This window comes from Bufo gargarizans, chromosome 11, assembly GCF_014858855.1.
Source record: "Bufo gargarizans isolate SCDJY-AF-19 chromosome 11, ASM1485885v1, whole genome shotgun sequence".
Classification (NCBI taxonomy): Eukaryota; Metazoa; Chordata; class Amphibia; order Anura; family Bufonidae; genus Bufo; species Bufo gargarizans.
In genome coordinates, this window is record NC_058090.1 from 41,920,154 (window position 1) to 41,946,224 (window position 26,071).

The window sequence follows — 26,071 nt, forward strand, 5'->3', positions numbered from 1 at the left end:
ATTTTACTCATTTTGGGCTAAAAATAATTTTTTCTATTGGTCTTTTATTAAAAATATTGAGCCGTTCTGTCACAAAAGTTTAACTATCTAGCAGTGTGAATCATACTATCACTTTCACTTTGTGCTGGTCATCTAATAAACCTTATCTCTAAATGACTAAAAGGCCATAAACACTTAAGCCTGTATTACACCTGCCGATTTTTTTCGGCAGATGATCGCTAGAGATTGCCGATTAGTCTCCATTCACACGTCCGTAGTGTATTGCGGATCCGCAATACACCCGGCCGGCACCCCCATAGTACTGCCTATTCTTGTCTGCAATTGCGGACAAGAATAAGACATGTTCTATTTTTTTCCGGAGCTGCGGACTGGACGATCGGGGCCGCACTCCGGAAATGCGGACGCGGAGAGCACATAGTGTGCTCTCCGCATCCATTCCTGCCCCATTGAGAATGAATGGGTCCGCACCCGTTCCGGATATTGCGGAACGGATGTGGACCCATTCCACGGACGTGTGAATGGACCCTTACCCGAAGAACGAGCAAACGTTCAGCTTGTGATCGTCCATTATTTGCAAGCATCAGATGTTGCTTTCTAATTACGATCTGCTGCCGGCAAACCACTAGACAGCATGGGGACGAGCAATGGTATAGCGAGGAGATCGCTGCATGTACTAGCAGCGTTCTCCTCCGCTAGCGAGTAGGCGATTGCTGGCAGGAAATGCTCACCTCTCGACAATTGCTTGCTCAATCTGCCTGTGTAAGGCTAGTTTTACACTAGCAGCAGGGGACTCCGGCAGGTAAACAGCCTGTCGGATCCGTCCTGCCGCTAGTTCACGTGTGCCCCGGACTGCCGCTCCGTCCCCATTGACTATAATGGGGGCGGGGGAGGAGTTCCGGCGGCAGCGCACGCTGAGAGGCTGCCGGACTAAAAGTACTGCATGCAGTACTTTTAGTGCGCTGCCGTGCTGCCGCTGGAACTACGCCCCTATTATAGTCAATGGGGATGGAGCGGCAGTCCGGGGGCACACGTGAACTAGCGGCAGGACGGATCCAACAGGCTGTTAACACGCCGGAACAGCCTGTCGGAGTCCCCTGCCGCTAGTGTGAAAGTACCCTAATACAGGCTTTATTTAAGCCACATTTTTATCAGCAGGATAAGAATTGAGCTATAATGAGTGTTTATCAGGTCAAAGATCAGAGATTAGGAGCCAGCTGACTGAACAAAGTGAAAATTCAGAGCTCGCTACTAGAGAATCTCAAGGCTGCACAAAGAAAATGGCTCAACATTTTGAATAAAGACTAACTGAAACAATTATTTTGGCTTAAAATGCTATACAATGCAATAATAAAAACAGATTGCCACCAAAGGTGTCCATAACCTTTAAAGGGACAAATCTCCACCATATGGTTTTGCGTCCTGCACTGTAATTTATAATGACACTAGGGGTTAAATGCACAATGCTGTTTAATATTGACCACTAAATTGAGGCTTCATATTAAAGGGGTTATCCAACCCCTATAATGCCTCCTCTAATGCCCGGACTCCTCATACAGGTTGCACTTACCCCGCTCCCCAGCACCCGCATCGCTCCTGATGCCTGCACACGCAATGCTAGGGAGGCTTGTTCCCGTCGCGGCCTGCTATTGGCTGGCATCTCTCCCCTTCCCCCCCCCAAGCTGCTGGATGTTTTGATCCGCACGACGGGGCGATGCAGTGGCGGCCGTGCGGGCATCAGGAGTGACTGTATGGGGGGGCGTTATAGGGGTCGGATAACCCCTTTAAGACTGGACACTCCTACAATATTCTATACGTAGATTAGTTCAGTTGTGTGTTATGTAATTTGTGCTGTGCGGCGTAGACGGTTTTATAGCAGAGAATCTCTTCTGCTTTCCGCCCTGTCCTCAGATCACCTGTGCGTAATGTACTTTATAATATCATTATAGCATAAATCACTGTTCTCCAGGGATTTCCATCTTCAAAGAACATGCTTGATGTTATGGAAGCCAGAATATTCAGCACTTTTAAGAGATTTAATAAAGGTTTGGTATCTTGAAATGCAGGATAGTTTAGCTTTGTAATGCTGGCCATAGACTTTAGGTGACTGCAGGCCGAAACAGTAGAGGATCGGCTATGATATAAAAAAAAATTAAATTAAAAAAAATCCAACATTGACTAATATAACCTTTACCAGTTTTTCTTTTTTTTGACCAGAGTGCATCCTGGTGCCATGTCTCTACCAGTAGCGACGCACACGCACCCTCCTGTCCTCACCATGTAATGATTCATCAGACTAGGCCGCCTTCTTCCATTGCTTCAAAGTCCAGTTCTGATGTTCATGTGCCCATTGTAGGCAATTTCTGCAGAGGAAAGGAGTCAACATGGGCAGTGCGATCGATCTGCCCGAACTGCAGCCAGCTGGGGTACAGTCTGTGTTCTGACATCTTTCTATCATAGCCAGCATCACCTTTTTCAAAAAGTTGTGCTGCTGTATTTCTTCGCTGATCCGATCAGACTGGCTAGCCTTTGCTCTATATGCACATTAAAGGGCATCTGTCAGCAGATTTGCACCTATGACACTGGCTGACCTGTTACATGTGCGCTTGGCAGCTGAAGACATCTCTGTTGGTCCCATGTTTATATGTGCCCGCATTGCTGAGAAAAATTATGTTTTAATATATGCAAATGAGCCTCTAGGAGCAACGGGGGCGTTGCCATTACACCTAGAGGCTCTGCTCTCTCTGCAACTGCTGAGCCTTGTGCACAGTGAGAACAGGCAAAGTATAGGACATGCTCTATATTTTTTTTAGCGGTGCCGTGGAACGGACATATGTATGCAGACCACATGCGGTGTGCTGTCCATATCTTTTGCTGCCTAATTGAAACAAATGGGTCCGTCCAAAATGTGGATTGAATACGAACCAAAAATACGGTCGAGTGGATGGGGCCTAATTCTAGGCATAATTATCATTTTATCGGTAACCTTCTCATGTGTTTTATTGAACTATATAAGAGTCTTCTTAGTTTCTCATCTCCCATGCTGACGCTTTCACTGTGTAAATGCAATACATTTCAGTAAAATGGTCTTGATGATTCAGGGTCTCCGTTGACATCCCCTGTGTCCTGTATTCCCATGATGAGTAGAATGAGAGAGATGAGAAGCTTTTTACAGCCTCCTGAGGACACTGAGCCAGATGGGGCCAATGACACTAAAGCCTCTAGTAGTATAAAGTGTCACCATCATCCCGCTGATGAAACTGCCATCCTTATAATTGTAGAAAAATATCATTCCGAAGTATAAAAATATGGGGGAAAAAATATGAAATGTCGAGACTTAAATAGTTACACCCCCACCCAAAAATTTTTTGTTAATGAATCAACTGCATAGTCCACACTGTGATAGTGGTGATGAAATATGAATAGCACTAAGCATATTACACAGTTTGAGTATTTATGTATGTAGTATTTATATATATTTATATATGTATTGAGAGGCATGGACTCCACAAGACCTCTTAATGTGTCCTGCCTGCTGGGGTACCTGGCAGATATGGTTGGGCATGGAGACATACAGGCTCCGTATGGTATCCTATGGTACATTTGCCCACAGCACAGATGTTGGAGCCCATCCTGTAGATCCGGCACACTCGTAGGTTGCTGGCATCCAAGTTGATGCCATAAATGCTCGATGGGTGATAAATCTGATGACCGGGCAGGCCAAGGAAGTGTTACAATCAGGCGGAGGGTATGTAGATGAGGTCTTGGCAAGCTTTGTCTCTCGTGCTACCAGGTGTAAGGTTAGCTATCCTTAAACAGGCCTTGAGACATGACTTGGACAATAAGTAAGCCAGCATCTCATCTGCAGACAGCTGTTTCCAGGTGATTGCCTTTCATCAGTGCAGAGCAGAGAGTACTGGCTAAACTGGGTGAGCGGCCCAGGTCAGGATTTGGGGGATTTATATCTTCCTAGATATATAATATGGCAGAGACATTCCTGGGAAGTCCTTGCTGTCTGTGGATGAGCATTATCCTGCTGAAAAATGCTATTTTTTGCAGGATGTCCTGCATACATCGCTGAGCTGTTAGTGTCCCTCGTATCACTATTAGGGGTTACCGACTGTTGTATACGATGACTCCCCAGATCCTCACACCAGCAGTTGGGGCAGTATATCGCCCCACAGCAAAGTCAGGATTGAAACGCACACAACGAGGCCTCCATACTTGAACCCAATTGTCGTCGAAGTCAAAAAAGAACCTGGATTTGTCGCTAAAGGGGATACATTTCCAGTCTGTAGCCGTCCCGGTTTCTTGTTCATTACACCACTGCAAACGAAAGTGACGGTGGCTGTCTGTCAATGGCAGGGCACATAATGGGCAACGTGATGCCAAATTTCCTTCTGGAGTGGTCCAGGCAGAGACAGGGGGTGTAATGGAAGTGCCACCTGTATCTGGATAGTGGACAATAAAACTGTGGGAGCTGCTTGTGCTTGTCGATGGATCAATGGTCCTCTACTGGTGGACTGCCTGGGCCGCCTGGAGCCTGTTGATTGTTTGTGTGTGCCCTCACATAACCACTGCAAAGAAAATGGGGTTAGTCAGCACCTCCCAATGTGCAGGTGCACGCTGCCATGGCTGAAAACAGAGAAAAAAGGGGGGAATGCAGCAGCACCCTGCAAACCAGATAAAGTACAATAATGCCATAGTCACAAACAATATTATAGCGCTAATGCTACGCTTATTTATAAAGTGAGATGCTTGGCAAATGCATTTTGTCCAAAACCATCTGAGCCTGTCTGCTGGACGTCAAGGCGTTCTGTATACGGAACCATTCATTTCAATGGTTCCGCAAAAAAAAAAACACAGAATGTACTCCGTATGCATTCTGTTTCCGTTTTTCCGTTCCGTTTAAAGATAGAACATGTCCTATTATTGCCCGCAAATCACGTTCCATGGCTCCATTCAAGTCAATGGGTCCGCAAAAAAACTGAACACATACGGAAATGCATCTGTATGTCTTCCGTTTCCGTTCAGTTTTTTGCGGAACCATCTATTGAAAATGTTATGCCCAGCCCAATAATCTATATAATTACTGTATACTGTATATGCCATACGGAAAAACGGAACGGAAACGCAACAGAAACAAAAAACGTAACAACGGATCCGTGAAAAACGGACCGCAAAACACTGAAAAAGCCATACGGTCGTGTGGAGGAGGCCTAAGACGAGTCCTAACACTAAATACTACCTGTTATGCGCCATAATGGCTGCCATAAAGTTCAGGAAGTATTAGATCCACATGCATGCTGGGTACACTCTGCCTTTTACCATTTTTGGTGCCAAAATGGCCTCCATTACTTCCAAGGGATGCAGGTACCAACATGCATGCCGAGCCCACTCCACACACTTTCTCACATAACCACTGCTCCCAAAAACTCCTAACAGCTGGGTCAGAACGGCCTACATGGCAGGCAGTTCATCAAAATGACCATTCTGCTTCTCTCAGTCCAATGATGCGCCAAGGGTTGGACTGGCCCACTAGAGTACCATAAGATCCTCTGGTGGGCCCAGGCTCTGATACTATAATGGACCCCAAAGATCCAGGAAAAAACATTTGGCTGCCTTTGGAGGATATTTGCACTAGGATCTATCTATCTATCTATCTATATTTTTTTTATATATATATATATATATTTATTTTTTATTCAAAAACCGATTAACCTTTATTGATGATATGGGGGTTTGGCCTTGAATAATTTCCTCTAGTGGGCCCCAGGAACGCCAGTCGTCACGGGATGCACCCCTTCTCAAAATCTGTCAACTGGGTAATATGTCTTCAAGTGCATCGTAGAGGAATGTCTAGCAGTCAACAATCTCTCTCCATGAGGTACACTACTCAAAAGTGGCCTCTGGGAGCTGTTTTGTAAGGCATCAGGGGAAGCACTTTTTTACCATCTTGTGTCAAGACCACACCTGTAATCATTCTCATATCTGCCTGAGACATAATTGCATACAGATTTTTGCAACAATTAGAAATTTCTATAATTGTTTTTTATTGTCTTATGCTTCCAACACCTAAAGAACTACTGCCTAATAAATCCCACCCCCTCACGGTGCCATTATAGCGAGAGAGTCTTATTCACCCCACCTTCAGTGGTTTTAATGTTATGGCTGAGCAGTGTATATATAATGAACGGAAAGATGGTAAGGAGACTGGAAAAGTAACCTGATGGGGGAAGAGTTCATTGTTTCACATAAAAGATTCATGAGACCAAATTGTCATTTTCACGGTTTGCTTACTTGGCATTTCTAGAAATAGTCTTCTCGTCTTTGCCTAGTATTTAAAGGGGAACAGTCACCCCTCAGATTTTTATGAAATGAACATAGGGCATGGCTGCTCCAGAAATAAAAATATATTCATATATATTTTTTATTATGTTAGACTGTTTAGTTGAACATGCTGAATTTGACTCTTTCTAGCTTTATTATGCTAAATTATGTTAAAGATTTGCAAGGCAAGTATTCATGCAATTGCTTAATGTGTCGTATATAGACAAATAGACAAAACGATGTTAAATTAATTAATTAAATTAAACTATTGAGGCAAATCTAGGATCCCAGGAAGGTGAGCCTCTGTTGGTGTGATAGAAATGACTTTGCATTGTGGGCAGTTGTAGACTTTTTTGGGTAAATAGGTGCATCTGATCTCGGCGGGTCCCCTGTGCAGCTCTTGAACAGGGCTGCATCAAGTTGTAAGGATGATTTTAGACTGCACAAATGTGCAGCAGAACGGGTGTGCCCTCAGATCTACAGAGGAGAAATCCACTTAGTTGAAAACCCTATTCACAAGTATTTTTGCCCTATAAGACGCACCGGCCATAAGACGCAGCTAGGTTTTAGAGGAGAACAATAAGAAAAAAAATATTTTCCATTACACTCAGGTCAGACCAGCAGCCTGAACCCCAATGTTAATCAGACCTCAGCTCGCAGCCCCAATCAGACCCCCAATGTTAATAAGACCTCAAATAAGAGCCCCATGCCTCTCATCGGCCCTCATATGTTTCATCAGCCTCCATTTCCTCATATCAGCCTCCATTGCCTCATATCAGCCTCCATTGCCTCATATCAGCCTCCATTGCCTCATATCAGCCTCCATTGCCTCATATCAGCCCCCATTGCCTCATATCAGCCCCCATTGCCTCATATCAGCCCCCATTGCCTCATATCAGCCCCCATTGCCTCATATCAGCCCCCATTGCCTCATATCAGCCCCCATTGCCTCATATCAGCCCCCATTGCCTCATATCAGCCCCCATTGCCTCATATCAGCCCCTATTGCCTCATATCAGCCCCCATTGCCTCATATCAGCCCCCATTGCCTTATATCAGCCCCCATTGCCTCATATCAGCCCCCATTGCCTCATATCAGCCCCCATTGCCTCATAATAGCCCCCAATGCCTCTCATCAGCCACATATGAGCCCCAATGCCTCTCATCAGCCACATATGAGCCCCCATGCCTCTCATCAGCCACATATGAGCCCCCATGCCTCTTATCAGCCCCATATGAGCCCCCATGCCTCTTATCAGCCCCATATGAGCCCCCATGCCTCTTATCAGCCCCATATGAGCCCCCATGCCTCTTATCAGCCCCATATGAGCCCCCATGACTCTCATGAGCCCCCATGCCTCTCATCAACCCCATATGAGCCCCCATATGAGCCCCCATATACCGCTTATCAGCCCCTATGCCTCTTAGTAGCCTCAATATGAGCCCCCATGCCTCTTAGTAGCCCCCATATGAGCCACCATGCCTCTTAGCAGCCCCCATGCCACAGAGAACTTAAAATAAAAAAACACGTACCTCTCCTGCTCCGGACGCTGCTTTTCCTCACCTACAGCGCGATCCTCTTCATCCTGCCGTCGGCTGTGCTGTGATCTGACACGCACAGCGTGAGGTCAGAGCACCATCACGCTGTGTGCAGCCACTGCACAGCCGACAGCCAAGAACCAGGAAGCTGTGAGTACAGAGCCTTCTCCGCTTCCTGGTCCTCAGGTACTAATGAGCGCTTCCATAATGGAAGCGCTCATTAGTATTCACCCCATAAGACGCAGGGACATTTTCCCCATTCACCCCATAAGACCCATAAGACGCAGGGACTTTAGGGGGAAAAATGCGTCTTATGGGGTGAAAAATACGGTATTGTGCGACAAAAACTGCCACATCTTTAGATCTGTCCCAGCGATCCTCGCTAAGAGATGCCGGTGCACAACCGGGAGCGTGTGCTCCTGGTTTTTTACCTCCCCAGATGCCGTGTTCACATTTGACCACGGCGTCTGAGTGGTTGAATGTGTGCAGTCGACTATATCATCGATCACATACATTAGCCCCGGGTGCCTGCTGTTTAAAACAGGTTAATAATAGTCCAGAGCAGCATTCAGACTTCTGCTGGTTGCTACTAACAGCTCACATACGTATACCCTAGCTGAGCTCCTATATTGTATTTCTCTGTGCTACAGTACCATTTTTTTTCTCTCTACATGAGGCTATTGTGTAGTGACTGTGTAAAGACATCACCTCTCAGAAATTAAAGCGTACCCCCAATTAAAAAACTTTTAATAAATGAATAGTGCAGGTGACTATAACAAACTTTGTAATGTATCTTATTTAAAAGGCTTCTATCTGCTTTCATCGGGCTGCTTTTCCCTGTTCTGCTTTTAATAGTGACATCTGTGGAGAGAGGAGGGGGAGGAGAAGGCTTCTGGATGAGAGACGCTCAACCTGCAGTTTCCTAGCATTACTGTATTATATCTAGTAAGACTGGCCCCCCTACCACTGTTCAGAGTGAGGTAATAAATCACTTACTATATAGCAGTAGCCTCCTCATCCTCCCTCACCTCTCCATGTACTGGTTTGTGAGGCTAGAGAAAAGAGATTGAGTGAAGAGAAAGAGGAGGAAAGCGGCATAGGAAGCATAATTATTTAATAAGACACATTACAAAGTTTCTCATATTCACCTGTACTATTCATTTCTGAAAACTTGTTTATAACTGGAAGTACTTTTTTAAAGCATGGGAACATACTTTCTTTAGACTATGAACCAGCAGGGGTGGTCTGAATGATACGAGCTTGGCTTTTAGAAGGGTTCCGCATGCGTCTCTGTTATTTATTCTTTTTACTGTGTAGATTTGTTTCTCGATATGAAACGTTTGGACGTGAAGCTGGACTTTCATGCAGATTGGCAGTGCTACATTGTTCAGCTTTTGATGTTTGCAGTCATTTTAATATTTGGTAAAAATATTCCATGTTTGTCATTGTCAACACTGAGATGAATCAGACTTCAAAGGGTCCGTGACTTTATTTTTTAAGTCCTTTTTTTTGAAGCCCTTTGAACTTGACTGATGTAAGCCTTTTTTCTCGCTGTGTTTGAACTATGTAATAACTAATAATTTTGGTTTATAGGACAAGAAAACGCCCTACAGTGATTTCTACATCGTAAAATAATTGACAAATACGAAGACCTTTTTATTCAGCTTAAAATTACAAAATGGTCCATATTTATGAAGGAGAAAGAGTATTTAACATATAAATCAGCTTGAGACTTACTGGAAGTACTCCCTGGTATGGAGACTTATTGACGATGCTACATGGGAAACCAATACGTGAAGATGTATCTCCCAAGGAAAGAGAACCATCTCGCCAGGGTCACCTCTTGGAAGTGGCTCCCTATCAGTCAAGATCCGACTTTCCAACAAGCCTTGAGATTTGACAAGGCTCTGGTTTCTTTAAGGAGATTCAGTAGGCTACCTAAGCTCCTTCCCAGGCATTGCACTGAGCCAGCCAGAATCCGTACTGATGAGAGGCAAGCTGTCTGCAGATGGATATCTGACCTGGCTATATTCTCTTGTCAAATCCTAAAGTTGGATCTTAACTCATAGGGATCCACTTCCAATAGGTGGCGCTGGTGAAATGGTTCTCTTTTTTTGGGGGGCGATACCCTATTGCATATAAAAGTCAGAAAAACATACAATTATCCACTACTGGAGTGAACAACTTTTATGGTCACAGTAAAACTTTAAAGGGGTTTTCCAGCTTTTTTTTTTACAGTTTAAAAAAAATGAATGCCCAGCCTACTGTACCTGTTGAGAAAATCATACTCGCCTGCTCCTCACTTCTCTGTTCCTAATCCCTGTCTCCCTTATGCAGTCTTACAATCAAGGGTAGACAGGATCACATGCGCTGCTGCAGCCACTGACTGGCCTCAGAGGTTATGTGTTTCCAAGTGGCACGTCACTGCTGCATGGAAAAACTTCACTGCTGAGGCCAGTCATAGGCTGCAGAGGTGCACGTGACCTCATCTGTCCTATGAACCAGGAGAACGTAGAAGGAAGACAGGGAGCTGGAATGGAGCGCCGGGGAGAAGGTAAGTATAGTTTTTCACGAGGTACAGCAGGCTGAGAGGGAAATTTTAAAAAGTGCACAAAGGGTATTCACATCTGAGACATTTTATGACATATCGTCTAGTAGGTGTCCCATTATGGACTTATACCTATTGGGAGAATGGGGCTCCCCTTCTGCTCAGGTCTTACTGTAGAAAGGTGGAAACCATGCATATGTGCAGCTCTCTGCCTTTTAGATTATGTGACTTGCTGAATCGGTCAAGTGTCTCACCACGCCATAAAATGTCACTGAAGATACCAGCATGCAAATGGAGACCCTTATATATGTATTAGGATCCCAAAGATGGCCACACAGTCCACCATTGATACTTGTCCCGGCTCCCACGCTATTTCCCATGGAAAGGACATGAGAGCAGCCACCGGGCACAAACAAGCAAGTCTTTGACCAGAGGGTTGGGGGCTTCACAGAATGGTATGATGGGCCACATGTGACCCCCCAGGCTGTAGATTACTCACCCCTACCCTGGAGGATCTCCACAGGGTTTATTGGGTCCATCCAGTAATCCCACAATATAAATGTATATAGTATGGGTTATCGTCTCTGTCTTTGATTTATATGAATGTTCATTTAGTGATAGACTCCTCCTGAAATATACAAGTGGCGATCAGAATTGGAGAACAACACACAATTTCCGAAATGTCAAGGTCATAGTGTAGTCCTATGTGAATATATCCTAACATGAATAAAATAGCAGTACTTTAAGATTATTTCATAAATTGTATTTATTCTAAAGCACAGAATAAAATTGTAAATGAGATAATTGAAAAGGAACTCTGGTCAAAATTAGAGAACACTTTCAGATACCTGCAAGTTATTGGTGTTAATCTGGCAACTGGTGCTAATTTCCTTAATGATCTGACAAACCCTATTTAACCACCTCCGGACCGCCTAACGCTAGGGGTGCACCGAAATGAAAATTCTGGTCCGAAACCGAAAATTCAGGATACCCCTTGACCGAAACCGAAAATGGCTTTTTGCCCAAATACTTTTAAAAGACCCCCCACCCCATAACAGTGCCATCCACAGACCCCCCCACCTCATAACAGTGCCATCCACAGACCCCCACCCACCCCATAACAGTGCCATCCACAGACCCCCCCACCCCATAACAGTGCCATCCACAGCCCCCATTGTACAATTAATAGATTAATAGAAAATATTTCAAAATAGCGGGGAGGGACTGGGAGGAGGAGCTGGGGGCCGGTGCGTTCACTGTGCTCCGGCCCCCAGCTCCAGTAGTTATAAAATGTTGTACAATTAATAAGCATTCTATTCATGAGGCCCCCTCTGCAGTATTACATTCAATACAGCCACATCATACTCACAGGGCTGTCATCTTAATGCTGGCCGGCCGGGCAGAGGAGCGGCAGCGTCACAACTGACGTCATGTGCCCGGCCTACTTTCTGAATGAAGGAGGCGGCGCAGGCATGTGACGTCAGTCGTGATGCTGCCGCTCGTCTGCCCGGCCGGCCAGCACAGCCCTGTGAGTAGGATGTGGCTGTATTGAATGTAATACTGCAGAGGGGGGCCAAATGAATAGAATGCTTATTAATTGTACAACATTTTATAACTACTGGAGCTTGGGGCCGGAGCACAGTGAACGCACCGGCCCCCAGCTCCTCCTCCCAGTCCCTCCCCGCTATTTCCGGCCGATATGTAAAAATATCGGCAGAAACAGATTAGGTGCATTCTCGGCCGATATTTTCGGCCGCCGAAATTTCGGTGCACCCCTACCTAACGCACATGTGCGTTCCGGAGGTGGCAGGCTGGCGCACAGTCACGCATATATGCGTCATCTCGCGAGACGCGAGATTTCCTGTGAACGCGCGCACAGGAACGGAAGGTAAGCGAGTGGATCTCCAGCATGCCAGCGGCGATCGTTCGCTGGCAGGCTGGAGATCCGAATTTTTTTAACCCCTAACAGGTATATTAGACGCTGTTTTCATAACAGCGTCTAATATACCTCCTACCTGGTCCTCTGGTGGTCCCTTTTGTTAGGATCGACCACCAGAGGACTCAGGTAGGTCAGTACAGTCGCACCAAACACCACACTACACTACACCCCCCCCCATCACTTATTAACCCCTTATAAACCCCTGATCACCCATGATCACCCCATATAAACTCCCTGATCACCCCCCTGTCATTGATCACCGCCCTGTCATTGATCACCCCCCTGTCAGGCTCCGTTCAGACGTCCGTATGATTTTTACGGATCCACGGATACATGGATCGCATACGCAAAACGCATACGGACGTCTAAATGGAGCCTTACAGGGGGGTGATCACCCATATACACTCCCTGATCACCCCCCTGTCATTGATCACCCCCCTGTAAGGCTCCATTCAGACGTCCGCATGATTTTTACGGATCCATGGATACATGGATCGGATCCGCAAAACGCATACGGACGTCTAAATGGAGCCTTACAGGGGGGTGATCAATGACAGGCGGGTGATCACCCATATACACTCCCTGATCACCCCCTGTCATTGATCACCCCCCTGTAAGGCTCCATTCAGACGTCCGCATGATTTTTACGGATCCATGGATCGGATCCGCAAAACGCATACGGACGTCTAAATGGAGCCTTACAGGAGGGTGATCAATGACAGGCGGGTGATCACCCATATACACTCCCTGATCACCCCCTGTCATTGATCACCCCCCCTGTAAGGCTCCATTCAGACGTCCGCATGATTTTTACGGATCCATGGATACATGGATCGGATCCGCAAAAGACATGCGGACGTCTGAATGGAGCCTTACAGGGGGTGATCAATGACAGGCGGGTGATCACCCATATACACTCCCTGATCACCCCCCTGTAAGGCTCCATTCAGACGTCCGCATGTGTTTTGTGGATCCGATCCATGTATCCATGGATCCGTAAAAAATCATGCGGATGTCTGAATGGAGCCTTACAGGGGGGGTGATCAGTGACAGGGGGGTGATCACCCTGATCACCCCCTGTCATTGATAACCCCCCTGTAAGGCTCCATTCAGACGTCCGCATGTCTTTTGTGGATCCGATCCATGTATCCATGGATCCGTAAAAAATCATGCGGATGTCTGAATGGAGCCTTACAGGGGGGGTGATCAGTGACAGGGGGGTGATCACCCTGATCACCCTGATCACCCCCTGTCATTGATAACCCCCCTGTAAGGCTCCATTCAGACGTCCGCATGTGTTTTGCGGATCCGATCCATGGATCCGTAAAAATTATACGGACGTCTGAATGGAGCCTTACCAGGGGCGTGATCAATGACAGGGGGGTGATCCGGGAGTCTATATGGGTGATTACCCCCCTGTCATTGATCACCCCCCTGTCATTGATCACCCCCCTGTCATTGATCACCCCCCTGTCATTGATCACCCCCCCTGTCATTGATCACATCCCCCTGTAAGGCTCCATTCAGACATTTTTTTTGGCACAAGTTAGCGGAAATTTTTAGTTTGTTTTTGTTTTTTCTTACTAAGTCTCATATTCCACTAACTTGTGTCAAAAAATAAAATCTCCCATGAACTCACCATACCCCTCACGGAATCCAAATGCGTAAACATTTTTAGACATTTATATTCCAGACTTCTTCTCACGCTTTAGGGCCCCTAAAAAGCCAGGGCAGTATAAATACCCCACATGTGACCCCATTTCGGAAAGAAGACACCCCAAGGTATTCCGTGAGGGGCATATTGAGTCCATGAAAGATTGAAATGTTTGTCCTAAGTTAGCGGAAAGTGAGACTTTGTGAGAAAAAAACCAAAAAAATCAATTTCCGCTAACTTATGCAAAAAATAAAAAATTTCTAGGAACTCGCCAGGCCCCTCATTGAATACCTTGGGGTGTCTTCTTTCCAAAGTGGGGTCACATGTGGGGTATTTATACTGCCCTGGCTTTTTAGGGGCCCGAAAGTGTGAGAAGAAGTCTGGGATCCAAATGTCTAAAAATGCCCTCCTAAAAGGAATTTGGGCCCCTTTGCGCATCTAGGCTGCAAAAAAGTGTGACACATCTGGTATCGCCGTACTCAGGAGAAGCTGGGCAATGTGTTTTGGGGTGTCATTTTACATATACCCATGCTGGGTGAGAAAAATATCTTGGTCAAATGCCAACTTTGTATAAAAAAAATAGGAAAAGTTGTCTTTTGCCAAGATATTTCTCTCACCCAGCATGGTTATATGTAAAATGGCACCCCAAAACACATTCCCCAACTTCTCCTGAGTACGGCGATACCAGATGTGTGACACTTTTTTGCAGCCAAGGTGGGCAAAGGGGCACATATTCCAAAGTGCACCTTTCGGATTTCACCGGCCATTTTTTACACATTTTGATTGCAAAGTACTTCTTACACATTTGGGCCCCTAAATTGCCAGGGCAGTATAACTACGCCACAAGTGACCCCATTTTGGAAAGAAGACACCCCAAGGTATTCCGTGAGGGGCATGGCGAGTTCCTAGAATTTTTTATTTTTTGTCGCAAGTTAGTGGAATATGAGACTTTGTAAGAAAAAATAAAAAATCATCATCATTTTCCGCTAACTTGTGACAAAAAATAAAAAGTTCTATGAACTCACTATGCCCATCAGCGAATACCTTAGGGTGTCTACTTTCCGAAATGGGGTCATTTGTGGGGTTTTTCTACTGTCTGGGCATTGTAGAACCTCAGGAATCATGACAGGTGCTCAGAAAGTCAGAGCTGCTTCAAAAAGCGGAAATTCACATTTTTGTACCATAGTTTGTAAATGCTATAACTTTTACCCAAACCATTTTTTTTTGCCCAAACATTTTTTTTTTATCAAAGACATGTAGAACAATAAATTTGGCGAAAAATTTATATATGGATGTCGTTTTTTTTGCAAAATTTTACAGCTGAAAGTGAAAAATGTCATTTTTTTGCAAAAAAATCGTTACATTTTGATTAATAACAAAAAAAGTAAAAATGTCAGCAGCAATAAAATACCACCAAATGAAAGCTCCATTAGTGAGAAGAAAAGGAGGTAAAATTCATTTGGGTGGTAAGTTGCATGACCGAGCGATAAACTGTGAAAGGAGTGTAGTGCAGAAGTGTAAAAAGTGCTCTGGTCATGAAGGGGGTTTCACCTAGCGGGGCTGAAGTGGTTAACTGGCAGCCTAACTTTCCAGTTTTCACTGACTTTGCCAAAATGGTGCGCCGTTCCAAAGTGACTGAAACCCTCCGGCAGCAGATTGTCCAGATGAAGGCCTAAGGGGTGACCCTATCAGCCATAGCAAGAGAAGTTGGTCGTTCCATGTCTGTGATTTCTAGAATATTGCATCTTGACAAAATCACAAACTCATTCAAGTCCCCCAAGAAGGCTGGTCGCCCTCGAAAGACAAATGCAAGAGAAGACAGGATAATGCGGAGAATCTCCATGGGTAATCGTTTCAACACTGCAGCTGGAATTGCTCGCCAGTTCAGCACTGAACAGGTTAAGGATCTGTCTCGTCATACAGGGTCTCGACGTTTAAAGGGAACCAGTCACCTGGATTTTGTGTATAGAGCTGAGGACATGGGTTACTAGATGGCCGCTAGCACATCCGCAATACCCAGTCCCCATAGCTCTGTGTGCTTTTATTGTGTAAAAAAGAACGATTTGCTAAATATGCAAATTACTGAGATGAGTCCTGTCCAGGACTCATCTTAGGTTACCAGCGGCCATCTAGCAACCCATGTCCTCAGCTCTATACACAAAATCCCGGTGACAGGTTCCCTTTAAGAGCATTTGGACTCTGCAGTGACCAAACCTCTAATTAGCAGAAAACATCAAAAGGCTGGACTCACCTTTGCTGAGGAGCATGTTGTGTGGACAGAGGAGAAGTGGCCCAGAGTTCATTTTAGTGATGAAAGCCAAATTTATTTGGGTCTGATGGGAAACATTATGTTCATCGACAAACTGGGCAAAGACTGAACCCAAAGTGTGTAAAGAAGTCAGTGAAAGGTGGAGGAGGAAGTGTCATGGTTTGGGGAATGTTTTCTGCAGCAGGAGTTGGACCTCTCATACAGCTACATGGCAGAGTGAATGCAAGTGTGGATCAGAACCTTCTTCAACAACACACGGTTCCTTCCTTGCGTTAATCACTCAATCAGCCAGCAATCTTCATGCAGGACGATGCCCCCGTCACACAGCAAAACGGGTAAAGCAGTTCCTTGAAACTGAAAACATTGAAACAATGAAATGGCCGCCCAGAGTCCTGATCTAAACCCAATAGAAAACCTCTGGAAAACCCTTGGTGACAAAGTTATGGTCAAGAAACCCACACCAGTCACAGAACTGTTAGAGACTGGAAGAAGAGTGGAGCAAAATCCCACCAGAGCGAGAGACAAGTGATGTCCGGTGGCCGCAGATGTGCTGAAGTCATTCAAAGCCAAGGGCCTATATACTGATTGGTGACCGGTGTAACCTTAAGAAAATGTAGTTAGAATCTTTCTCTGTGCTAGTCATTGCTGTTCTCTAATTATGATCATCAGGTTTTTTTTGAAAAATAAAGGTTTTATGTTGATATACTTTGGTTATTTTGGAAAACACTGTTCTAATGGCATGGTGTACCCCTTACAAAACATCCTTCAAATGATGATCAATGTAGATTACATTATTTCTGAAAAAATCATGTGTTCATAAACTCTAACTTTGATCTCCAGTGTAGATGTCTTTACCGTGCTGCATCCGCTGTAATTCTCAGATGTAGAAAGAGTTTCAGGTTTCATATGTTTTTCCAAAGTGACCTTTTAAATGCGGCCTCCATCCTCCGCTCTTACTTTCCTCGCTCCTGTGTCAGGCTTGTGTGTGTTTATTGCTTTTTTGAGAAAACTAAGTAATTCTGCACCTGTAAGGGTACAGCACGGTGACCACAGGGATTAATTATAATCTCTCTGTCTATTTATGACTTAAAGGATAGCTGTCAATTTTTATTTTATTTGCTAGTTTATTAGAGCTAGGCATGTATACCTGAGTTAGGCTACTTTCACATTAGCGTTCGGGGCTCCGCTTGTGAGTTCCGTCTGAAGGCTCTCACAAGCGGCCCCGAACGCTTCCGTACTGCCCTAATGCATTCTGAGTGGATGCGGATCCGCTCAGAATGCCTCAGTCTGGCAGCGTTTGTCCTCCGCTCCGCTCAGCAGGCGGACACCTGAACGCTGCTTGCAGCATTCGGGTGTCCGTCTGACTGTGCGGAGGCAAACGGATCCGTCCAGACTTACAATGTAAGTCAATGGGGACGGATCCGTTTGAAGTTGACACAATATGGCTCAATTTTCAAACTGATCCGTCCCCCATTGACTTTCAATGTAAAGTCTGGAAGGATCCGTCTGAGCCACTTTCACACTTAGAATGTTTTCTAAAATATAATGCAGACGGATCCGTTCTGAACGGATCCCATCGTCTGCATTATAGGAGCGGATCCGTCTGTGCAGACCCCAGACGGATCCGCTCTGAACGCAAGTGTGAAAGTAGCCTTAGTCTGTCAATGATTGCTAAAAGATCTGTAATAACCTTATAATAACAGCTTTCATTCATGCCTCCTGTCCTTTTGCACTGCTCCTTTAAAAGACCGTTGCTACAGCTTGTCTGTCTCCCAACTTAATGTAAACAGAAGACAGAGGGGCGGTCCTTCACACTGCATGCCTGCATTAGGCTTCAGAGTGAGGAGGCGTGTCTTTCAGTAATCCAATCTGATTGGCTGGCAGGAAGCTGCTGGCTACAGCAAGTGTGTATGGGAAGTGAGGGAATGCAGTTATGGCCTCAGAAAACTGGCAGAGGAGCCATCTTGAGAAGATCCTCATATTGAAGGATTCAAAACAGCCGTAACTAAGGGGAAAACTCAAGGAAAATGGTGGTATGTGAAGAAACTAAAGATTGCTTTATGCATAATGCCGCTGCAGCAGTAACATATGCTAAAATAGATTTTTGGATGAAAACATGACAGTTATCCTTTAAAAGCAAATGTTGCTGCAAAATAAAAAATCTTAAATTCCCACAAACAGCTTTGAATTGAAGAGCGATTTCATGTTTTATCAAGTGAGTATGCTCCTTATGCTTAGTTAATTGACCATGATCTTTTTTTTTTTCCCTAATCGACAGCTAAGAAAAATTGGTGGTGGCGGCTTTGGAGAAATATACGATGCCCTGGACCTGCTGACAAGGGAGAATGTCGCTCTCAAAGTGGAGTCTGCCCAGCAGCCAAAACAAGTACTGAAAATGGAGGTGGCAGTTCTCAAGAAACTTCAAGGTAAAATAACCTGTGATCTCCTTTTATGGTCACTTTAAGGTCCCGTCTATACAATCTTGAAGGATCTCAAATTAAATTAAGTATTTTTTTATTTCTTTGGGTAAAAGTGGGCAGATTTAGCAAAAAAAAATTAATATATATATATATATATATATATATATATATATATATATATATATATATAAAGAAAAAATTGGCAGCAATGAAAAATAAAAGATGAAAACTGGACGGGTGCTAGCGTCCTAGTGCATAAGCTGATAGCCCAATATATAAATGGAAAAATGGACAGCACTCCAAAACTATAAAATATACAAAAAATGTATTCACCCATGTGGATCAAAACAGCAGCAGCGACGTTTCGGCTCATCCATAGAGCTTTCCTCAAGCTTGAGGAAGGCTCTATGGATGAGCCGAAACGTCGCTGCTGCTTTTTTGTTCCACATGGGTGAATACATTTTTTGTATATTTTATAGTTTTGGAGTGCTGTCCATTTTTATGTATGTATGTATGTATGTACCATATTTTTCGCTCTATAAGACGCACTTTTTCCCCCCCAAAATTGGGGGGGGAAAGGCAGTGCGTCTTATGTGGCGAATACTTCAGTTTGTATACCGCCGACCGCATGCTGCGCAGCGCGGTGGCGGGTGTATTAGTAGGCATGGATGAGGGAGGAGGGGCCGGCATCCAGCTCTGTAACTACAGCGGGCCCGGTGCAGTCACTGTATTCTGCTACATCGGGCCCGCTCACTGTAGGAATCCTAACTGCAGGCAATGCTAACAGTAGTCTTTTATGCAGCCTGTACTTACGATACTAACTTTCCGGCAGCCAGCAGGCAGGAGGCTGAGCTGGTGGGCGGGCGCTGAAAACGTAACTCACTATGTCACGCGCCGGCTCCGCCCACTTTATGAATGAAGAAGGGAGAGCCGGCGCGTGACATAGTGAGTTACGTTTTCAGCGACCCGCCCACCAGCTCAGCCTCCTGCCTGCTGGCTGCCGGAAAGTTAGTATCGTAAGTACAGGCTGCATAAAAGACTACTGTTAGCATTGCCTGCAGTTAGGATTCCTACAGTGAGCGGGCCCGGTGTAGCAGAATACAGCGACTGCACCGGGCCCGCTGTAATTACAGAGCTAGATGCCGGCCCCTCCTCCCTATTGGGGGTCATTCTATTGATAGCACTGTTATGGGGATTTGTGGATGGCACTGTTATGGGGGATCTGTTGATGACACATAAATAGCTTTTTACGCTATGTGTCATCCACAGACCCCCATAACAGTGCCATCCACAAATCCCCATAACAGTGCCATCCACAGACCCCCATAACAGTGCCATCCACGGACCCCCCATAACAGTGCCATCCACAGATCCCCATAACAGTGCCATCCACAGATCCCCATAACAATGCCATCCACCGACCCCCCCCCCCCCCATAACAGTGCCATCCACTGATCCCCATAACAGTGCCATCCACAGATCCCCATAACCGTGCCATCCACAGACCCCCCATAACAATGCCATCCACCGACCCCCCATAACAGTGCCATCCCCAGATCCCACACAACACCATTAGGCACACCTTTTCCTCCTTAAAAACCTAGGTGCGTCTTATATATATATATTTGGCTGCCTCCATACTAGCCCTCTGTTACAATGGAACTCTTGTCAAGAGTCCTGAATATTAAAAAAAAATATATATATACACTACGTGCAGAATTATTAGGCAAATGAGTATTTTGACCACATCATCCTCTTTATGCATGTTGTCTTACTCCAAGCTGTATAGGCTCGAAAGCCTACTACCAATTAAGCATATTAGGTGATGTGCATCTCTGTAATGAGAAGGGGCGTGGTCTAATGACAACACCCTATATCAGGTGTGCATAATTATTAGGCAACTTCCTTTCCTTTGGCAAAATGGGTCAAAAGAAGGACTTGACAGGCTCAGAAAAGTCAAAAATAGTGAGATATCTTGCAGAGGGATGCAGCACTCTTAAAATTGCAAAGCTTCTGAAGCGTGATCATCGAACAATCAAGCGTTTCATTCAAAATAGTCAACAGGGTTGCAAGAAGCGTGTGGAAAAACCAAGGCGCAAAATAACTGCCTATGAACTGAGAAAAGTCAAGCGTGCAGCTGCCAAGATGCCACTTGCCACCAGTTTGGCCATATTTCAGAGCTGCAACATCACTGGAGTGCCCAAAAGCACAAGGTGTGCAATACTCAGAGACATGGCCAAGGTAAGAAAGGCTGAAAGACGACCACCACTGAACAAGACACACAAGCTGAAACGTTAAGACTGGGCCAAGAAATATCTCAAGACTGATTTTTCTAAGGTTTTATGGACTGATGAAATGAGAGTGAGTCTTGATGGGCCAGATGGCTGGATTGGTAAAGGGCAGAGAGCTCCAGTCCGACTCAGACGCCAGCAAGGTGGAGGTGGAGTACTGGTTTGGGCTGGTATCATCAAAGATGAGCTTTTGGGGCCTTTTCGGGTTGAGGATGGAGTCAAGCTCAACTCCCAGTCCTACTGCCAGTTTCTGGAAGACACCTTCTTCAAGCAGTGGTACAGGAAGAAGTCTGCATCCTTCAAGAAAAACATGATTTTCATGCAGGACAATGCTCCATCACACGCGTCCAAGTACTCCACAGCGTGGCTGGCAAGAAAGGGTATAAAAGAAGAAAATCTAATGACATGGCCTCCTTGTTAACCTGATCTGAACCCCATTGAGAACCTGTGGTCCATCATCAAATGTGAGATTTACAAGGAGGGAAAACAGTACACCTCTCTGAACAGTGTCTGGGAGGCTGTGGTTGCTGCTGCACGCAATGTTGATGGTGAACAGATCAAAACACTGACAGAATCCATGGATGGCAAGCTTTTGAGTGTCCTTGCAAAGAAAGGTGGCTATATTGGTCACTGATTTGTTTTTGTTTTGTTTTTGAATGTCAGAAATGTATATTTGTGAATGTTGAGATGTTATATTGGTTTCACTGGTAAAAATAAATAATTGAAATGGGTATATATTTGTTTTTTGTTAAGTTGCCTAATAATTATGTACAGTAATAGTCACCTGCACACACAGATATCCCCCTAAAATAGCTAAAACTAAAAACAAACTAAAAACTACTTCCAAAAATATTCAGCTTTGATATTAATGAGTTTTTTGGGTTCATTGAGAACATGGTTGTTGTTCAATAAAAAATTAATCCTCAAAAATACAACTTGCCTAATAATTCTGCACTCCCTGTATATATATATATATATATATATATACTGTATTTTTCGCTTTATAAGACGCACTTTTTAGCAAGAAAATTTTTTGATAAAAAGTGCCTGCGTCTTATAAACAGCAGTCAGGGAGATCCAGAATGGCCCGACCCCCTGACCGCTCCCTTAATGATCTGGCAGAGTGCACATTCAGCGCCTTGTGTGCATGTCGCACACATATACTAAAAACAATCTAGCAGAAGAAGAAGAAGCATGGCAGGACACAACAGAGCAATGCCAGGAGACACATTTACAGGTGACCACATGCACCATTGCTGGTTGTTACACCTAAAGTTATCGACCCCTCCACTTCAGTAAAACACCAGTTTTCCCCTTCAAATTTCTTTCATATTCCCTTCAAATCGGACCTAGAAAATATTTTTTCAAATTTTCTGTTGTCTAAACCTGGGGTGCATCTTATAAAGCGAAAAATATGATATATATATATTGAAAAGTAAAATGTGTTGGGCTTGTTGCACCATTCAATATTTTTCTTATGATTCAACATGAAAAACGAGTTACTTTTCTAGTTTACTTTCTGTTACAAAAATGCTCCCGTTGTGAGATATTCACTTCATTAAAATGGTGCCCCCTGGTGTGTAATCTGTATAGTAATGTGCACGTCCACCTGCTGATGCGGTGGTTGCATCCTTCAGCTGCCACCAGACCCATCTACTTTTAGAAGCTGTGATAGTTACAGTACGAGGGCTACAGCAGAAAGGACACATTCCCTGAGAGAGGACACACCCTCTGAGCTGCCAGCCTGAAGAAAATTTAGCAGAGCAATGAACGGAGAGCTCTCTTGATCTGTGCGAGGTACAGGGCCGGTTCTAGGTTTCTTAGAAACAGATTGTCATGTACCGTATTTTTTTGATGTCTGATTTTTTATTTTTTACATTGATCATGGGATAACCCCTTAAACTACACGTATGCTAATTATAGTGGATGCATAATTTAGAATAAATAACTTTCTCAGTTATTGCAGTAATCTTCGTTTAAAAGGGTCGTCCAGCCGGATTTAAGTGATGGCCTATCCTCCGTCGCCGTATGTCGGCACCACAGCTACGCTGCACCGTCAGCATTGTAATGGAGGGATCTTGCTACTACAGAGCTACTCCTATTGACTTTTTAAAAGGTTGCAAAAACCTTTTAGAGTAGAGGTTTCTTTAGGCAAGCGTTCTGTCTCAGGGGCTTCTGTAATTTCTTATATTGGTGTCATATTGCTAGTATATCCTATCGATGTCAGATAGATGCGGGTACCACCTCTGGGACACACTCCGATCTCTAGAACAGGCCCCCAAAGTGAATAAGAAGTGCGCCCACCTTACGTTCACTTGTATGAGAAGTGAATGGAGAAGCACCCGTGCATGCGAGGACATGCCAACCAATCTGACATTGGTGTCACTACACAACAGCGTTAAGGATGCGCCATATTTATCCTACAGTATTTGATACTGACATTTTAGGCGCAATTTCTTTGGCTTTGTTCACCTTTTTTTTATTCATAAATGCTGTAGCCAGATGTTACCTTTAAAACCTATTGCAAAATATTGTAACATTCACATACACAGCGTTTTGGTTTTAGGTGTTTGTATGTATTTCTGGGTTCAGCTGCATTTTTCTGGAGGTTTTACTATATGCCGTATAGAAGTTATAACATGGCTAAAATGTAACCAGTGAAAAAACACCTTTAAAAAACCCCCACTTAAAATGCATAAAGCACTAAAAATGTTTAATTGGGGAATTATAATTTAACAGAGGGACAATACCCTAATTAGGGTCTTTGTCAATAAGCTAAGGTGTGGTTACACAGAGCATTTGTCCCTGATGACCCAGCATTAGGGATGAGTAAATCTATTCTAACAAATTGATTTGTCTCATTAGCAAGAGTTCTTCACCTTCCCCACAGGTGATTAAACGTCCACCTGTCTGTTGATTAACGGGGTCAGACATCTCGCCCAACCCTGACAATCTCGTGCCTGCACCGCTTCTCCTAGTAGAAGCGTAAGCGCAAAGGATCTGCTTCTGGAGCATCAACTGCGCATGCGCCACTACACTTCCAGGTAGCAGTGCAAGAACAGTCGCTGCTCCCAAAGCCGATGCAAGAGCTTTTGCACTTGCGTCGCTACTTGGGGCGCAGGTGCAAGATGTGGCGCAGTTGGGCAACGCCTCACAGGTCAAGAACTCTTAATGAGACAAATCAATCCTTACAATCAATTCGCTCATCCCTACCCTGCATGTCTGTGCATTACACAGACAGGCTATTGATTTTAATTAGCTCTATGTAATACTTCATTTCCCCTCTAGGGGCGCTGTTAAGGAATCAAACACTTGCTACTTGGTTTCATTGCTGATTGCTGGGTGCCACCCTGTGATCAGTTTATTTTTGGGGTCCCTTCTAACAAAAAGGGAGCGCCTAAATCAGGGAACCCTATTGAGTTGCCCTGTACTAATGAAACTGCCCCTTCTTGGTGCAAGATAATTGCAACTTGAGTCCAATACTGTATTATAGCAGCACTTTATATACGATTGCCTTACTGTCCTGCGGAATTGGTCATGATGAGATAAAGGCCGGTGCATAAATGTTGAAATCCACTTTGTTGCTTATACCGCATGCTAAGGAAGTGGTGCAAGCAATCTTCTACATGCCTTGGTTTGGTTCCAAGGTGAAGCTACACTTTACAAATGAGTCTAAAGGACATAAGCTGTTTTGTATGCAGACAAGGGGATGTGCTCTTCTTTAGAATGTATCTTGCATCTCTTTGCTCGCTCTCAATTGTCAGGGGAAGCTAGCTATGTCTTATTGCCTTCACTTAGCTATAGGATCCGTGCTGAGGCGTAGAGCATAGATTTTGCAGAAGAAGCAGGAGACCTTGCTCCGCTGCTGTGTACAACGAGCTGGAATGACGCAGGTTTCATTCCCTATTACCTCTGAGTGTAGAGAGAGAAACCACACTGATCCAGCTTATAACCGACTGAAGAACAGAGAAGACGTTGATGATTTGTATTGTAGGTGAACATGTATGGTAGATGTTTAGCTATAGGCACCTTCAGAAAGATGGAATTTAAAGGGAACCTGTCATCAACTTTATTCTGCCCTCACTATGGCAGCCTAAAGTAGTGATGGACACCCTGATTGCAGCGGTCTACCACCGCTACCTGAGAAGAGTCATGGTCATTCAAGAGGTCTTGCTCTCTCCAACCACTCCTAGTTTTCTCTCTAGCGGGTGGTCAGGGATAGTGAGAGCTCATGAATAACCATGACTCTTCTCAGGCAGCCATGACTCTTTCTAGGCCCAGGCTTGTAGGATTATTTAGCAGGTTCTTGATTTTAATTTTAGCTCATGTGTGGCAGACCTCTGAAGTTAGCGCGTCTGGCACTAATTTAGGTTGCCCTCAGTAAGGGCAAGCAGTCGCCCGGTTGTTAGGATATTACCATATTACTAGATAAATCTGTCTCAGGTGGTGACCACCATTAAAGCACACACTTTTGTCGCCCAGTTCAGGGATTTAGCTGTATGTTACTAGGCAGATCTACTGCTCAAGACTTGGAGAAAGGTGGGATTAAAACCCAGATTAGTTCTTCTAAACAAATGTCTAAGCTAAGAAAGGGCTGCACAGAATATTTAACAACTTTAGGTAGAAATCCTCTAAGTAAAACCAAGATCTCTGAATTGGAAAATCTATCGATGGGAGTCGGACATCCATGTCCTCCTGCTGTGGTCTTCCCAGATGCTGAAAACCTGTTTTGAGCATGTCTGACTGGCAGAGGCCTATGGCTCTATAAAAGGGTTATCTGGGACTTGGTGACCGATCCTAAGGTCATCAGTAGAACCTCTGTACATCCACATGTCATCTGTTCACCGTACACAGCTCTATACCTTCAGTAGCTGCTGTTCCTGGTATTACTGCTCAGTCATAACGGTACAGATGCAAACAGTTGGACCCCCACCGATCTGTTCTGGATGGCTGGTGGAGCGGTTGTCTGGGATTTCGATATTGGTAGCTTTTTTTTAAAGGGACACTGACAGGCCCAAAAAGCATATTTAGGGGTATATATGGCAGTATAGGTCTTATAAAGGGTATTAGAATCATCTAAGTAT

The 26,071-nt window shown here is 44.6% G+C and overlaps 1 protein-coding gene across 1 annotated transcript in view; it reads left to right on the top strand.

The window, feature by feature from the left end:
* The window catches only part of TTBK2 (tau tubulin kinase 2), a 100,865-nt gene that overhangs the window by 27,453 nt on the left and 47,341 nt on the right, over positions 1-26,071 (top strand). Inside the window, 1 exon segment of the mRNA XM_044272173.1 lies at positions 18,555-18,702. Within this exon segment, the coding sequence (XP_044128108.1) occupies positions 18,555-18,702 (148 nt within the window).